Consider the following 16,398-nt stretch of genomic DNA (forward strand, 5'->3'; position numbering starts at 1 on the left):
GGTGTGGGTGAATTCTATGCATTCCATAGACTGGCGAAATGATCAGTGTTGCCGTCGTGTTTCAATGTGCTGCGGCAGGTCTGTAGGCGCTGAGAAACACCTGTTAGTGGAGAAATAATGACATACGCCATAACATCACATACTCACGCATACCTATAATATTTATATCAACATCCCCAGCTAACATGACCACTACACAGATATCTATTGTACAGCAACACTACAAATCATGTGGAGCAGTGGTATTTAAAGTCGGGGTAGCGGGGGAACTGCAGTAGGGTTGCCTCGTTTCTTTTCCCCAATTTCGTGGTATCCAATTGTTAGTAATTACTATCTTGTCTCATCGCTACAACTCCCGTACGGGCTCAGGAGAGACGAAGGTCGAAAGCCATGCGTCCTCTGAAACACAACCCAACCAAGCCGCACTGCTTCTTAACACAGCGCGCATCCAACCCGGAAGCCAGCCGCACCAATGTGTTGGAGGAAACACCGTGCACCTGGCGACCTTGGTTAGCGTGCACTGTGGGAGTCGCCCAGCTACAATAAATGCGGCCTCATGATATGTGGTTTGTACAAAGTCCAGTGTAGTTCCTTGATGGCCATCGTGGTATCGGCTTGAGAGGGACTATACACTGCTCAAAAAAATAAAGGGAACACTAAAATAACACATCCTAGATCTGAATGAATGAAATATTCTTATTAAATACTTTTTTCTTTACCATAGTTGAATGTGCTGACAACAAAATCACACAAAAATTATCAATGGAAATCAAATGTATCAACCCATGGAGGTCTGTATTTGGAGTCACACTCAAAATTAAAGTGGAAAACCACACTACAGGCTGATCCAACTTTGATGTAATGTCCTTAAAACAAGTCACAATGAGGCTCAGTAGTGTGTGTGGCCTCCACGTGCCTGTATGACCTCCCTACAACGCTTTGGCATGCTCCTGATGAGGTGGCGGATGGTCTCCTGAGGGATCTCCCAGACCTGGACTAAAGCATCCGCCAACTCCTGGACAGTCTGTGGTGCAACGTGGCGTTGGTGGATGGAGCGAGACATGATGTCCCAGATGTGCTCAATTGGTTTCCGGTCTGGGGAACGGGTGGGCCAGTCCATAGCATCAATGCCTTCCTCTTGCAGGAACTGCTGACACACTCCAGCCACATGAGGTCTAGCATTGTCTTGCATTAGGAGGAACCCAGGGCCAACCGCACCAGCATATAATCTCACAAGGGGTCTGAGGATGTCATCTCGGTACCTAATGGCAGTCAGGCTACCTCTGGCAAGCATATGGAGGGCTGTGCGGCCCCCCAAAGAAATGCCACCCCACACCATGACTGAACCACTGCCAAACCGGTCATGCTGGAAGATGTTGCAGGCAGCAGAACGTTCTCCACAGCGTCTCCAGACTGTCACGTCTGTCACGTGCTCAGTGTGAACCTGCTTTCATCTGTGAAGAGCACAGGGCGCCAGTGGCGAATTTGCCAATCTTGGTGTTCTCTGGCAAATGAAAAACGTCCTGCACGGTGTTGGGCTGTAAGCACAACCCCCACTTGTGGACGTCGGGCCCTCATACCACCCTCATGGAGTCTGTTTCTGACCGTTTGAGCAGACACATGCACATTTGTGGCCTGCTGGAGGTCATTTTGCAGGGCTCTGGCAGTGCTCCTCCTTGCACAAAGGTGGAGGTAGCGGTCCTGCTGCTGGGTTGTTGCCCTCCTACGGCCTCCTCCATGTCTCCTGATGTACTGGCCTGTCTCCTGGTAGCGCCTCCATGCTCTAGACACTATGCTGACAGACACAGCAAACCTTGCCACAGCTCGCATTGATGTGCCATCCTGGATGAGCTGCACTACCTGAGCCACTTGTGTGGGTTGAAGACTCCGTCTTATGCTACCACTAGAGTGAAAGCACTGCCAGCATTCAAAAGTGACCAAAACACCAGCCAGGAAGCATAGGAACTGAGAAGTGGTCTGTGGTCAACACCTGCAGAACCACTCCTCTATTGGGGGTGTCTTGCTAATTGCCTATAATTTCTACCTGTTGTCTATTCCATTTGCACAACAGCATGTGAAATTTATTGTCAATCAGTGTTGCTTCCTAAGTGGACAGTTTGATTTCACAGAAGTGTGATTGACTTGGAGTTACATTGTGTTGTTTAAGTGTTCCCTTTATTTTTTTGAGCAGTGTTTTATGACTAAAACTGAAAATAATTATCTTGGGAGGTATTCTAGGTCAGGTGAACAAAAGGACTTGAGTTTCAGTACGTTACCACAATCATACCATGAGTAGTTAATCATAAAACATACACCACCGAGTTCAACGTGTGTGTGTGTGTGTTCGAGACTTACACGATGGCATCAACACAGGGTGGCATGGCGTTTTGGATGTGGTATCCTTGCAGTCTAAATTTGATGTGAGAGTCAGACACTCTTGTGCAGCAACTTGTGGTTACCTTAGTTGGCCGACGAAGTGAGAGAGAAAGGGACACAGAGAAAGAGAAATAAAAGATTTAGACAGGCAGCACAATTCTGTTATTTTGTTTTTACTAATTGGTATTTTTGACCAATCAGATCAGCTCTGAAAAAGCTCTGATGTGAAAGAGATCTGATGTGATTGGTCAAAAGACCATTTAGTGGAAAAAATACATGAGAATGGGCTGCCTTTTTAAACGCAGCCTCTGATCGCTAAACTAACCATAAACATGATGTGTTTTTAGTTTGTATTTGTATTTATTATGGATCCCCTTTTGCTCTTCCTGGGGTCCAGCAAAATTAGCGCAGTGTATACAATTTCAAAAACATTACAATACATTCACAGAAGGCAAAGGGTGGCTATTTGAAGAATCTAAAATCTAAATATATTTTGATTTGTTTCACACTTTTTTTAGTTACGTCATGATTCCATGTGTGTTCCATATAGTTTTGTTGTCTTCACTATTATTCTACAATGTAAGAAAAAATAAAGAGAAACCCTTGAATGAGTAGGTGTTCTGAAACTTTTGACTGCTACTGTATATACTTTCTTTTGGGGGGGGGGACAACATTTAGAGTACAGATTATTGTATGGGACAATAAACAAACATTTTTGAGAAAGATAATTAGAAAAATAAAATATTGAGTAAATGTATTTATTTGTTTATTTTCATTTTGATAATAGATGAAAATTCACTGAATTTATTTGTTGATGTAAAAATACATATTTACTGATTTTAAGGTTGTGCCATTAGATTTGTAGTGGGATGGGGTCACGAGAAATTATTGGGGAAGAAATACCCACTGAAAAAGTTTGAATAGCACTGATGTAGAGGGTGGTATAATCCAGTAATCCAGTTTGTAATCCAATTCCAAATTTGCCTTGAGGCCACGGGTGATGCCGCAGTGAGACTCGCCTCCAAAGCAACTACAGAACAGGGAATCCTAAGCTTCCATAATGGGAAAACAAACAGGGATTTTTCAAACAAAAGGTAATTTCATAGGTTATATTCCATCGGTGATCAAAAGCCATCAGATTTAAACTGTAGACAAAAGGTAGACTAGTAGCAGCTTTCTAAGTCTTGACGTAGAGTAGTGGTCAAGAAACTGTAAGTTACTGCCATACCTGAGGCCTAGTAGACCCATACCTACGAAAGCCTAAATAGCTCAAGGGAAGGGGAACATGGGAAAAAAGGGGTGTGCCTAGGAAAGGCTCCACAATGCTTTTAAATACCCATGATAACCATGATAGAAAAACCAAAAACAGGAGTTCATCAACCATACTCCATAATTCATTATGAAATATTTATACTTACATTCAATAATACTATTATTATAAATGGCGCAAAACAATGAATATATCACAAATAAAGAAAATGGGAATTTAGGTCCAACAGGTGGCAAAATATTTTTTACATTTTGCAATGCACCAGGGCTGTTTTCATTACTGCACACTGTAACAAAATGTCTCGCAGCAGAAAATGATTTCTTATTGGACAAGTTCAGGTCGTCACTCCCCATTTCAGCCTGTTAGCTTCAGTTTTGTTCCTAATGAATACGACCCTGATGTAAGGACCTTTTATATGGTACACCGTTAGAGAGAGCTAACTCTCTCTCCTCTGCTCTCATCCTTCTAGACCTATCGGCTGCCTTCGATACTGTGAACCATCAGATCCTCCTCTCCACCCTCTCCGAGTTGGGCATCTCCGGCGCGGCCCACGCTTGGATTGCGTCCTACCTGACAGGTCGCTCCTACCAGGTGGCGTGGCGAGAATCCGTCTCCACACCACGTGCTCTCACCACTGGTGTCCCCCAGGGCTCTGTTCTAGGCCCTCTCCTATTCTCGCTATACACCAAGTCACTTGGCTCTGTCATAACCTCACATGGTCTCTCCTATCATTGCTATGCAGACGACACACAATTAATCTTCTCCTTTCCCCCTTCTGATGACCAGGTGGCGAATCGCATCTCTGCATGTCTGGCAGACATATCAGTGTGGATGACGGATCACCACCTCAAGCTGAACCTCGGCAAGACGGAGCTGCTCTTCCTCCCGGGGAAGGACTGCCCGTTCCATGATCTCGCCATCACGGTTGACAACTCCATTGTGTCCTCCTCCCAGAGCGCTAAGAACCTTGGCGTGATCCTGGACAACACCCTGTCGTTCTCAACTAACATCAAGGCGGTGGCCCGTTCCTGTAGGTTCATGCTCTACAACATCCGCAGAGTACGACCCTGCCTCACACAGGAAGCGGCGCAGGTCCTAATCCAGGCACTTGTCATCTCCCGTCTGGATTACTGCAACTCGCTGTTGGCTGGGCTCCCTGCCTGTGCCACTAAACCCCTACAACTCATCCAGAACGCCGCAGCCCGTCTGGTGCTCAACCTTCCCAAGTTCTCTCACGTCACCCCGCTCCTCCGCTCCCTCCACTGGCTTCCAGTTGAAGCTCGCATCCGCTACAAGACCATGGTGCTTGCCTACGGAGCTGTGAGGGGAACGGCACCTCAGTACCTCCAGGCTCTGATCAGGCCCTACACCCAAACAAGGGCACTGCGTTCATCCACCTCTGGCCTGCTCGCCTCCCTACCACTGAGGAAGTACAGTTCCCGCTCAGCCCAGTCAAAACTGTTCGCTGCTCTGGCCCCCCAATGGTGGAACAAACTCCCTCACGACGCCAGGACAGCGGAGTCAATCACCACCTTCCGGAGACACCTGAAACCCCACCTCTTTAAGGAATACCTAGGATAGGATAAAGTAATCCCTCTCACCCCCCCTCCCCCTTAAAAGATTTAGATGCACTACTGTTCCACTGGATGTCATAAGGTGAATGCACCAATTTGTAAGTCGCTCTGGATAAGAGCGTCTGCTAAATGACTTAAATGTAAATGTTAAATGTTATTATACCTATATTGACCACTACTAAGAAAGGCGCTGAACACACAGAGATTTTGTTTATGTAAATGTTTTTTTCTATGGGGTTCGGATAAATTGACAGATAACAGAGAGTAGAGCTATCTGTGATATTTCTGCAACTTTTTCCATCGTTTTATGTACATAAAATGTTGAAATGTGATTTTTTTTTGGACGAACCGCATGGATACAAAACAATAATGACAAATGCATAAATGACATCCATCACTACGTGGCTGCGATTTAGTTGGAGTGACTTGTGAGTCCCAAAGTGCGTGTGTAAACCCTTTGTCACAGGGCAGATGTGTCTGAACAGTAGAACTAAGGAGGAAACTGTAGATGATGATCATTCCTGATGGTTAGACCAGCTGTCAGCGTGCCAACAGGGCTGTCTAACAGTGGCTAACAGGCAGGGTTTTGGGCCTCCCTCCTACAAAATTGGGTTCTGGGAAGTGCTTATGTGGCACCTTTGTCCTCCTTCCCCCTTCATTATTTCCTCTGTTTTTACATGTTGCTCTCTCTTTTTCTCTGTCTCTCTCTCTGTCTGTCTGTCTCTCTCTGTCTGTCTCTCTGTCTCTCTCTCTCTGTCTATCGCTCTGTAATTACGTAGTCTGATTGGTCAGGTGGCTGAGCTGACAGCAACCAATAGCAGCTCTGGTAGCAGTGCCCCCCCCCCCCCCGATCCCCCGGCAAGGTGTGTGTGTGTGTTAATGATTAGGGGTACGTTTAAAACCAGATGGAACCATTTGTGGGGGCACAGTCTGTCAGTAGGGCCAGAGGGACAGGGTGCACCAGGAGACTCACACACACTTGAACATCCAGCCTCTGAACCGAACCGGGCCAGGCGGCTTCGTCTGATACAGCCTCTCCTCAAGATCCAACAGAAAATCAACTACACACAATACAGGTAAGACAACCGGTTCAAGGTTTCGTTGTTTGTTAACACCTTAAATTTCACATATTGATCAAAACTGACCTGATGTCTGTCAGGTTGGTGAGTCAATCTCTTCAGTATGAGATTAGATTGGTCTGATCAACAGAGAAATGGGGACCAGAGAGACTCTAGGTCAGGATTAAGTTCAGTTCAAGGTTAGGTTTAAGTCCAGTTTAAGGTCAAAGTTAGAAAGTTGAAGTGCTCTGCCTCTGAAACACCTCTAGCCTGTGTAGGAGAGTCAACCAGCAGAGCAGCCTAAACCCCCGGATGACACTCAGGCTTGCAGACAGAACACCCTCTGAGGCTGCAGTTTAGACGGGTGGAATTAGACCCACTGGTGGCTATAGCCTGGAGACAATGTTTCTTTTTCTTGTGTCAAGCAAGACATCTAAAGATTGATTTAGTCCGACCAGGACACTGGGTAAAAGGCAGCACTTTATTTGACAGTAAGTTGTTTTTACAGTGGTAGGTATTTAACTGAAATTGTCCATAGGAGAGGTGGAGGCCATGGCTGGTGGGAGGAGAGCATCGTTCTCTGGTGTGCTCACTGTTGCTCTGCTAGCCACCATACTGCTGCCTGGTGAGTCACATGCATGTACGCTCAATCAAACATAGTTAAGGTCAGGATGGATGAAGGACTTTGTGATGGATGGGGTTTCTGATGGATGGGGTCCTGTGTGGCTCAGTTGTCAGAGAATGGTGTTTGCAATGCCAGGGTTGTGGGTTCAGTTCCCACTGGGGAACACTACGGGGAAAATGTAGGAACTTAAATGTTCAAATTGATTGTCGACCTCACCTATCCTCAAGCCCTAGTTGAATCAGGTCTGGGATACAACAACAATGTGCATTGTCCACTCAGAGACCAGCGTCTGATAATGACCTGTTATTATAACATGAAGTCCTTTATGTAACTGCCTCCAGCCCAGGTGTTTCTGGTCATGTGATGACATGACTGACAGTTCCCCTCAGGGGCGCTCTATACAGAATCTGTCTCTCAAATAGACCCATAATTCTAACCTTAACTAACCATCATGTATTTACAAGGAGGGAGACAGGGGGAAGAGGAGAGGGAGGGAGGGAAGTTGGGTGCGTTCTTTCAGCGTTACAACTCTTGTAAAAGCTTATTACCTGTCAGCATCAGAGTCCCGCTCTCTCCTGCACCCCCCCCCCCCTCCCCTCTCCTCCCCTCCCCTCCCCTTCCCCATCCTGTAAAGACGATTGTTTCCAGATGTTCCCGTCTTTTACTGGCTCCTTAAATATAATACAGCGGATACACAGCAACATTTACCCAGACAGACCTCCATCCATCCATCCATCCATTCATTCATCTCTCTCCGTCCCCCACATCCCTCCATCCATCCATCATCTCTCTCCCTCTCTCTTCCCCCTTCTCTCTCTACCTCCATCCCTCTGAAAACTGTTAACACCTCTTCCCTGTGGAGATGAAAGAGCATGCATGCAGAGCTGTGTACTGTTTCCTATCACACACACACACACACACACACACACACACACACACACACACACACACACACACACACACACACACACAGGTAGCTGGCCCAGTAGGGGTCCACTGTTACAGGCTCACCTATAAAATCTACAAAGAGCCGTAGTCACCGACCCTCCAGGCACTACCAGTTACCCTTGCCCTGTAAACCTGTGTGTGTGTTTAATCACACACATCTCCACACAGTGTGCTATTAGTGTACGCAAGCGTTTTTGGCGTCTGCAGCTGACGTTGGCAACATCTGGCTCTGACAGTGTGTGTGTTTTCTCAGAATTCCTGTCGGCAGGGCCGGTGGTTCAGATGCTCAAAGGAGATGGTAAATATGGGACTACCTAACAAACACACTTAACACACTTTACATACACAACCATGTTTGATGCTTGATGTGTCTCCAGTAGGGGATGCCACTGAGGAGACAGCGGTTGCCATGGCGTCACCAAGGAGGCTTGTCCGTAACCGTAGAAACATCAGCTGGTACAAGCAACACTCAGACTTCTGGAGCTGGTACAAATACTTCACGGACAATGGAAACACGGAGGCAGTGAGTACACTCTGAGGAGATGGGGGGGTTCTCTATGTTGGCCTCTTGGGAACCTGGTCCCAAGACAATGGAAACACGGAGGCAGTGAGTACACTCTGAGGAGATGGGGGGTTCTCTATGTTGGCCTCTTGGGAACCTGGTCCCAAGACAATGGAAACACGGAGGCAGTGAGTACACTCTGAGGAGATGGGGGGTTCTCTATGTTGGCCTCTTGGGAACCTGGTCCCAAGACAATGGAAACACGGAGGCAGTGAGTACACTCTGAGGAGTTGGGGGGGTTCTCTATGTTGGCCTCTTGGGAACCTGGTCCCAAGACAATGGAAACACGGAGGCAGTGAGTACACTCTGAGGAGTTGGGGGGGTTCTCTATGTTGGCCTCTTGGGAACCTGGTCCCAAGACAATGGAAACACGGAGGCAGTGAGTACACTCTGAGGAGTTGGCCTCTTGGGAACCTGGTCCCAAGAGACCAACACTAACTAACCACCCACCAACAGAGTTGATTATCGTCTGCTTAGAGAATAAAAGGGATATTGTGTTTGAGAATGACATGGGAACCTGGGGGAACTCCGCAGGTATCTCTCTCCATGTTCTTGCTTATTTCCTAGCTTTTGCTTTCATCTTTACGAACCTCGTATATACCTAGTCCTTTGCTTTAATACCTCTAACCTCATATACCTCTAACCTCATATACCTCTAACCTCATATACCTCTATTCTCATATACCTCTATTCTCATATACCTCTATTCTCATATACCTCTAACCTCATATACCTCTAACCTCATATACCTCTAACCTCATACCTCTAACCTCGTATACCTCTAACCTTATTCTCATATACCTCTATTCTCATATACCTCTGACCTCATACCTCTAACCTCGTATACCTCTAACCTCATATACCTCTAACCTCATATACCTCTAACCTCATACCGCTAACCTCATATACCTCTAACCTCATATTGTAAAGTGGCTGTTCCACTGGATGTCATAAGGTGAATGCACCAATTTGTAAGTCGCTCTGGATAAGAGCGTCTGCTAAATGACTTAAATGTAAATGTAAATATACCTCTAACCTCATATACCTCTAACCTCATATACCTCTAACCTCATATACCTCTAACCTCATACCTCTATTCTCATATACCTCTAACCTCGTATACCTCTAACCTCATACCTATATTCTCATATACCTCTAACCTCATATTTCTCTCTATCCCCAGGTCCAGGAGCTGGACAAGGTCTACCTGGCCTACCTCCAGAATAAGAACCGAGCTGAGGGCCGTCGCTCCTACAAGGCCTACCTGGGTCACCTAGGGGACATCTACAAGGCCTGCGCCGACTCAGAGGACCCAAACTGTGTGGCCTCTGCAACCAACCGGCCCAAACCTGAACCCAAGACCCCTCCCAAGCCCGTCCCCGCCCCTGTCAAGGCCTGTGACCCCTACAGGTCAGTCATGTTCATTTATGTCTGTGTTATATCATTTTATGCTCATGAATTGATTCTAATCTAATCTCCTGTGTAGGGACCCGTATTGTCTCTATGCCGCTCTGGCACGAGCCAAGAGCCAGCCCCCACCTTCCCCCGCCCCGGTCAAGGCCCCAGCCCCCCTGTATGCACGCTCCCCTGTGGCCATTAAAGACCCTCATTCTGGGTACTACTACTACTCCCCTGCCATGCAGTCCTTCCTCTCCAAGGTACAGTATTACTGCTACTACTGTACTGCTACTACAGTATTACTACACTACTACTGCTACTACTGTACTGCTACTACTGTACTGCTACTACAGTATTACTACACTACTACTGCTACTACTGTACTGCTACTACTGTACTGCTACTACAGTATTACTACACTTGTACTGCTACTACAGTATTACTACACTACTACTGCTACTACTGTACTGCTACTACTGTACTGCTACTACTGTACTGCTACTACAGTATTACTACACTACTACTGCTACTACAGTATTACTACACTACTACTGCTACTACAGTATTACTACACTATTACTGCTACTACTGTACTGCTACTACAGTATTACTACACTTGTACTGCTACTACTGTACTGCTACTACAGTATTACTACACTATTACTGCTACTACTGTACTGCTAATACAGTATTACTACACTACTACTGCTACTACTGTACTGCTACTACTGTACTGCTACTACAGTATTACTACACTACTACTGCTACTACAGTATTACTACACTTGTACTGCTACTACAGTATTACTACACTATTACTGCTACTACTGTACTGCTACTACAGTAGTTGGCTGGCCCTCTCTAGTCACTCGTAGGCTCAGTCACTGGTATACTTTTATTTACAAAGCCATTTGGGGTTTACTACCTTTTTATTTGGGCATTTTTATTGTTCAGAAATGTGGTGGGTACTCTCTTCGTTCGCTGGACTTTATCCTGCTAACTGTTCCAAATGTCCGAACTGATTTTGGTAAAGGGGCTTTTATGTACTCTGTGCCATCGTCTTGGAACGCCTTACAAAATACTTTTAAACTGGAAGAACTTGTCCCGATTGGTGTTTTTAAATCACTGATGAAGGATTTTGAGGCTGATTCCCTGACCTGTCAATGTTTTTAATTTGCTGTTTTTGATTTTGTTATGTTCTTGTGAATTCAATGGTTTTTACTAGATTACTTGTAGTTTTTCATGTTGTCTGTCTGTAATTTTTGTAATGATATGGTGCTGCCTATCTTGGCCAGGACGCTCTTGAAAAAGAGATTTTAAATCTCAATGAGCCCTTCCTGGTTAAATAAAGGTTAAATATATATATATTTTTAAAACAGTATTACTACTACTACTACTACTGTACTGCTGTAAATGAACGTAGTCATGATTGTTTTTATTCCCGTCCAGGAGCAGAAGTCGGAGCTGCTGCGTATCTGTTCAGCGGAGGACGTGGAGTGTCTCCAGTTCCACCTGAGAGCTGCTTTCGGCCACAAGCCCTCCGCTGGGCCGCTGCCCTCCTACGCCCACCTGGGCTGTGACCCGAAAGACCCCGCTTGTAAACCCCAGCTGGTCCAGAAAGGCCCCTCCGGCCTCTTCCTCCGTAACCCCAACTGTGACCCCAGAGACCCTCGCTGCGCCTACGCTGCATCACTACAGGTAAGATCATCATCATTATTATTATTATTTGAGCTATTATCATTTTATTATCATGATCATGACTGTCCTTCCGTCCCCAGGCACCCCGTGCCCCCGCCCCCTATGCCCCGGCGGGTCCTGGTTCCTGCAACCCTCTGTTTGAGGACGGCTGTAACCCTCTCACCGCCACAAAGTTTGCCACGGCACCGGAGAAGTTCAAGGAGGAACACAAAGACGATCCCGCCGCAATGCGCGTCGCGGCCCCAGCCCCTGAGCAAAGCAGTGACCCATTCACTATGTACAGGGATGCTTATGCTAATGCTAATGCTAACCGCCAAGCCAATGCTCCCAGCGCTCCAGCTAGCGACCCATATGCCATGTACCGCCAAGCTATTGCTAACGCTCAAGCTAACGACCCAAACAGCATGTACAAACAAGCTAATGCTAACGCTAATACTAACGATCCCTTTGCAATGTTTCGTGAAGCCGCAACCTCCATGCACAGACGTACCCACCCCTCCCCCCAGGGGCAGGCCCCCGTCCCGCCTCCCCGCTATGAGGAAGCCCCCCAGGACGATCGCCACCCGTTGGGCCCCCGAGGAAAGACCAAGGAGGGCTACGAATGCTACATTGGCTATGACCAGGAGTGCTACCCAATAACCCGCACAGAGCCGCGTTCTGGTGCCCACCGTAACACCGCCTACCCCGCCGAGCCCTACGAGCCACATCTCAACGCTGATGGATCACGGAACGGAGTCCTGGAGCCTTCCGACCCCGACTGTGACCCAGAGTATGACACCAACTGCCGCCTGCGCCGTTACCAAACCCAGGAGGAGCTGCTGCCATACGCCAACGCCCAGGCTGAACACCATGGGGGCCAGAGGCAGAGCCCAGCCAGGACCACAGTTACAGCCAGGGAGAGCCAGAGAGAGACAGCGAGGCAGAGTCAGAGCCAGAGCCATACCAGAGTGGCCAGGAGGAGACCTACGGGACTTATCCCCCTCCCTCGCAGGGGCTGTCGTACGGGTCCTACCCCTCACCCCAGCGGGGAATGCCCAGCTTCCAAGACATGCTGAGAGGATACGGAGACCAGTACCCTGAACAGGACGACCACAGAGCATACGCTGCTGACTACAGCAAAAAATAAGTAAACACACACACTGCATACACAAAGACACACTACATATACCATAAACACTACAACAATAAGAACGAACACCATCTAAAATGGGAGCAGATTACACTATTTAATACAAAATAATAATAAAAGACTGATTGAAGTCTGACGCAAACAGGCACGCACACACACGCAGTACAGTGCTCTTAGCAGTAGGAGTTTCTCTCCACTAGATGTTTTATCTGGCAGTTTGTTAGCTTTTATTAATTGATTGACAATAATTGACAATTGATTGAGCCTCTCCTTATTTAATAAATTCTCGCAGCTCCGCTTTGCTTCTGTATCTACAAACCTCACATGCTTTTTGTGTTTGTTTTGTTCATGATGTATTATGTAAAGTTTTTTTCCCCCCTATGAATATTTTAAATAAAAGCTTTGAAAAACGTGTATTTTACTCTATGTCCATGTTCCTGACACCTATTGGCCATCGATGGTAATATTCTCTACTGACCCCTATAGGTCACCAGTGGTAATATTCTCTACTGACCCCTATAGGTCACCAGTGGTAATATTATCTACTGACCCCTATAAGTCACCAGTGGTAATATTATCTACTGACCCCTATAGGCCAACAGTGGTAATATTATATACTGACCCCTATAGGTCACCAGTGGTACTATTATCTACTGACCCCTATAGGTCACCAGTGGTAATATTATCTACTGACCCCTATAGGCCAACAGTGGTAATATTATCTACTGACCCCTATAGGCCAACAGTGGTAATATTATTTACTGACCCCTATAGGTCACCAGTGGTAATATTATTTACTGACCCCTATAGGTCACCAGTGGTACTATTATTTACTGACCCCTATAGGTCACCAGTGGTAATATTATCTACTGACCCCTATAGGTCACCAGTGGTACTATTATTTACTGACACCTATAGGTCACCAGTGGTAATATTATTTACTGACCCCTATAGGTCACCAGTGGTACTATTATTTACTGACACCTATAGGTCACCAGTGGTACTATTATTTACTGACACCTATAGGTCACCAGTGGTACTATTATTTACTGACACCTATAGGTCACCAGTGGTACTATTATTTACTGACACCTATAGGTCACCAGTGGTAATATTATTTACTGACACCTATAGGTCACCAGTGGTAATATTATTTACTGACACCTATAGGTCACCAGTGGTAATATTATTTACTGACACCTATAGGTCACCAGTGGTACTATTATTTACTGACACCTATAGGTCACCAGTGGTACTATTATTTACTGACACCTATAGGTCACCAGTGGTACTATTATTTACTGACACCTATAGGTCACCAGTGGTACTATTATTTACTGACCCCTATAGGTCACCAGTGGTAATATTATTTACTGACCCCTATAGGTCACCAGTGGTAATATTATCTACTGACCCCTATAGGTCACCAGTGGTAATATTATCTACTGACCCCTATAGGTCACCAGTGGTAATATTATTTACTGACCCCTATAGGTCACCAGTGGTAATATTATTTACTGACCCCTATAGGTCACCAGTGGCAATATTATCTACTGACCCCTATAGGTCACCAGTGGTAATATTATCTACTGTTCCTAGGCCGTCATTGAAAATAAGAATTTGTTCTTAACTCACTTGCCTAGTTAAATAAAGGTAAAACATTTTTTAATTTTTTTAAATAGGCCAACAGTGGTAATATCATCTACTGACCCCTATACACTTATAAAACATTACGGTACTTCATATACCTAAATTGATGTTGACTGGAGTTAGCGAGTGCACACGTTGGGGAGAAGGGTACAGAGCAAATTAACAGAGAGAAAATCTCTCCTCCCCAACACTCCCAACTCTCCCTCAACCCACAGAGAGATTTAAAAAAAACACTGTTTGAAACATCAACTCAACTTTCTCAATCCAAGAGGACTCAGACACAGTAACAACAGCTGTGAGACCAGAGGGAAAACACTCACACAGCTCTGTGTGTGTTTGTGCGGCAGATTGATCTTTATCATTACAGAACGAGACTGAGATGATAATAAACACACGCTGGCCCTTTGGGCTGGAGTCCAGCTGGAAACACTGACAGACAAAAGAAATAAGAGGGAGAGAGTGAGGATGGGGAGGGAGGGAGAGAGTGTGAGGATGGGGAGGGAGGGAGGGAGAGAGTGTGAGGATGGGGAGGGAGGGAGAGTGTGAGGATGGGGAGGGAGGGAGAGGTGAAGATGGGGAGGGAGGGAGAGTGTGAGGATGGGGAGGGAGGGAGAGTGTGAAGATGGGGAAGGAGGGAGAGTGTGAGGATGGGGAGGGAGGGAGAGAGAGATGAGGATGGGGAGGGAGAGTGTGAGGATGGGGAGGGAGGGAGAGTGTGAGGATGGGGATGGAGGGAGAGTGTGAAGATGGGGAGGGAGGGAGAGTGTGAGGATGGGGAGGGAGGGAGAGAGTGTGAGGATGGGGAGGGAGGAGAGAGATGGGGGGAGGGAGTGTGAGGATGGGGAGGGAGTGTGAAAATGGGGAGGGAGGAGAGTGGGGAAGAGAGTGGGGGGAGGGAGGAGGATGGGGAGGGAGGAAGAGTGTGAAGATGGGGAGGAGGGAGAGTGTGAAGATGGGGAGGGAGGGAGAGTGTGAAGATGGGGAGGGAGAGAGAGTGAAGAGGGAGAGTGTGAGGATGGGGAGGGGAGGGAGAGAGTGTGAGGATGGGGAGGGAGGGAGAGTGTGAGGATGGGGAGGGAGGGAGGTGTGAGGATGGGGAGGGAGAGAGATGGGATGGGGAGGGAGGGAGAGTGTGAGGATGGGGAGGGAGGGAGGGAGGGAGAGTGTGAGGATGGGGAGGGAGGGAGAGAGAGTGTGAGGATGGGGAGGGAGGGAGAGTGTGAGATGGGGAGGGAGGGAGAGGGGAGGGGAGGGGAGAGTGTGAGGATGGGGGAGGGAGGGAGAGTGTGAGGATGGGGAGGGAGGGAGAGAGTGTGAGGATGGGGAGGGAGGGAGAGAGTGTGAGGATGGGGAGGGAGGGAGAGTGTGAGGATGGGGAGGGAGGGAGAGAGTGAGGATGGGGAGGGAGAGAGTGTGAGGATGGGGAGGGAGGGGGGAGGGGGGAGGGGAGAGAGTGTGAGGATGGGGAGGGAGAGAGTGTGAGGATGGGGAGGGAGAGAGTGTGAGGATGGGGAGGGAGGGAGGAGAGAGGATGTGAGGATGGGGAGGGAGGGAGAGAGGTGAGGATGGGGAGGGAGGGAGAGAGTGTGAGGATGGGGAGGGAGGGAGAGTGTGAGGATGGGGAGGGAGGGAGAGAGTGTGAGGATGGGGAGGGAGAGAGAGTGTGAGGATGGGAGGGAGAGAGTGTGAGGATGGGGAGGGAGGGAGAGAGTGAGGATGGGGAGGGAGAGAGTGTGAGGATGGGGAGGGAGGGAGAGTGTGAGAATGGGGAGGGAGAGAGTGTGAGGATGGGGAGGGAGGGAGAGTGTGAGGATGGGGAGGGAGGAAGAGAGTGAAGATGGGGAGGGAGAGAGTGTGAGGATGGGGAGGGAGAGAGTGTGAAGATGGGGAGGGAGGGAGAGTGTGAGGATGGGGAGGGAGAGTGTGAAAATGGGGAGGGAGAGAGTGTGAAGATGGGGAGGGAGGGAGAGTGTGAGGATGGGGAGGGAGGAAGAGTGTGAAGATGGGGAGGGAGAGAGTGTGAAGATGGGGAGGGAGGGAGAGTGTGAAGATGGGGAGGGAGAGAGAGTGTGAAGATGGAGAGTGTGAGGATGGGGAGGGAGGAAGAGTGT

The 16,398-nt window shown here is 47.6% G+C and overlaps 1 protein-coding gene across 4 annotated transcripts; it reads left to right on the top strand.

The window, feature by feature from the left end:
• Positions 1–5,173: 5,173 nt before the first annotated feature.
• On the top strand, positions 5,174–13,051 carry LOC115121011 (uncharacterized). Of its 4 annotated transcripts, XM_029650005.2 has the most exons (8): positions 5,174–6,296; positions 6,817–6,903; positions 8,105–8,149; positions 8,229–8,374; positions 9,597–9,823; positions 9,900–10,071; positions 11,260–11,508; positions 11,589–13,051. In XM_029650005.2, the coding sequence occupies exons 2-8, from the start codon at positions 6,831–6,833 to the stop codon at positions 12,561–12,563; spliced, it is 1,887 nt and encodes a 628-aa protein (XP_029505865.2). In that variant the 5' UTR covers positions 5,174–6,296; positions 6,817–6,830; the 3' UTR covers positions 12,564–13,051. The 4 variants fall into 4 exon arrangements, with proteins under 4 accessions (XP_029505865.2, XP_064875414.1, XP_029505868.2 ...); XM_065019342.1 differs by having other exon boundaries at positions 5,174–6,903; XM_029650008.2 differs by having other exon boundaries at positions 5,174–6,903; positions 11,266–11,508.
• The last annotated feature ends 3,347 nt before the right edge of the window (positions 13,052–16,398 follow it).

This window comes from Oncorhynchus nerka, linkage group LG6, assembly GCF_034236695.1.
Source record: "Oncorhynchus nerka isolate Pitt River linkage group LG6, Oner_Uvic_2.0, whole genome shotgun sequence".
NCBI classification, from domain to species: Eukaryota; Metazoa; Chordata; class Actinopteri; order Salmoniformes; family Salmonidae; genus Oncorhynchus; species Oncorhynchus nerka.

Coding starts and splice junctions, on each gene's coding strand:
- LOC115121011 (XM_065019342.1), top strand. CDS start 6,831: ATGGCTGGTGGGAGGAGAGCATCGTTCTCTGGTGTGCTCACTGTTGCT. Junction 8,375..9,596: donor ACAATGGAAACACGGAGGCA/GTGAGTACACTC, acceptor CTCTATCCCCAG/GTCCAGGAGCTGGACAAGGT. Junction 10,072..11,259: donor TGCAGTCCTTCCTCTCCAAG/GTACAGTATTAC, acceptor ATTCCCGTCCAG/GAGCAGAAGTCGGAGCTGCT.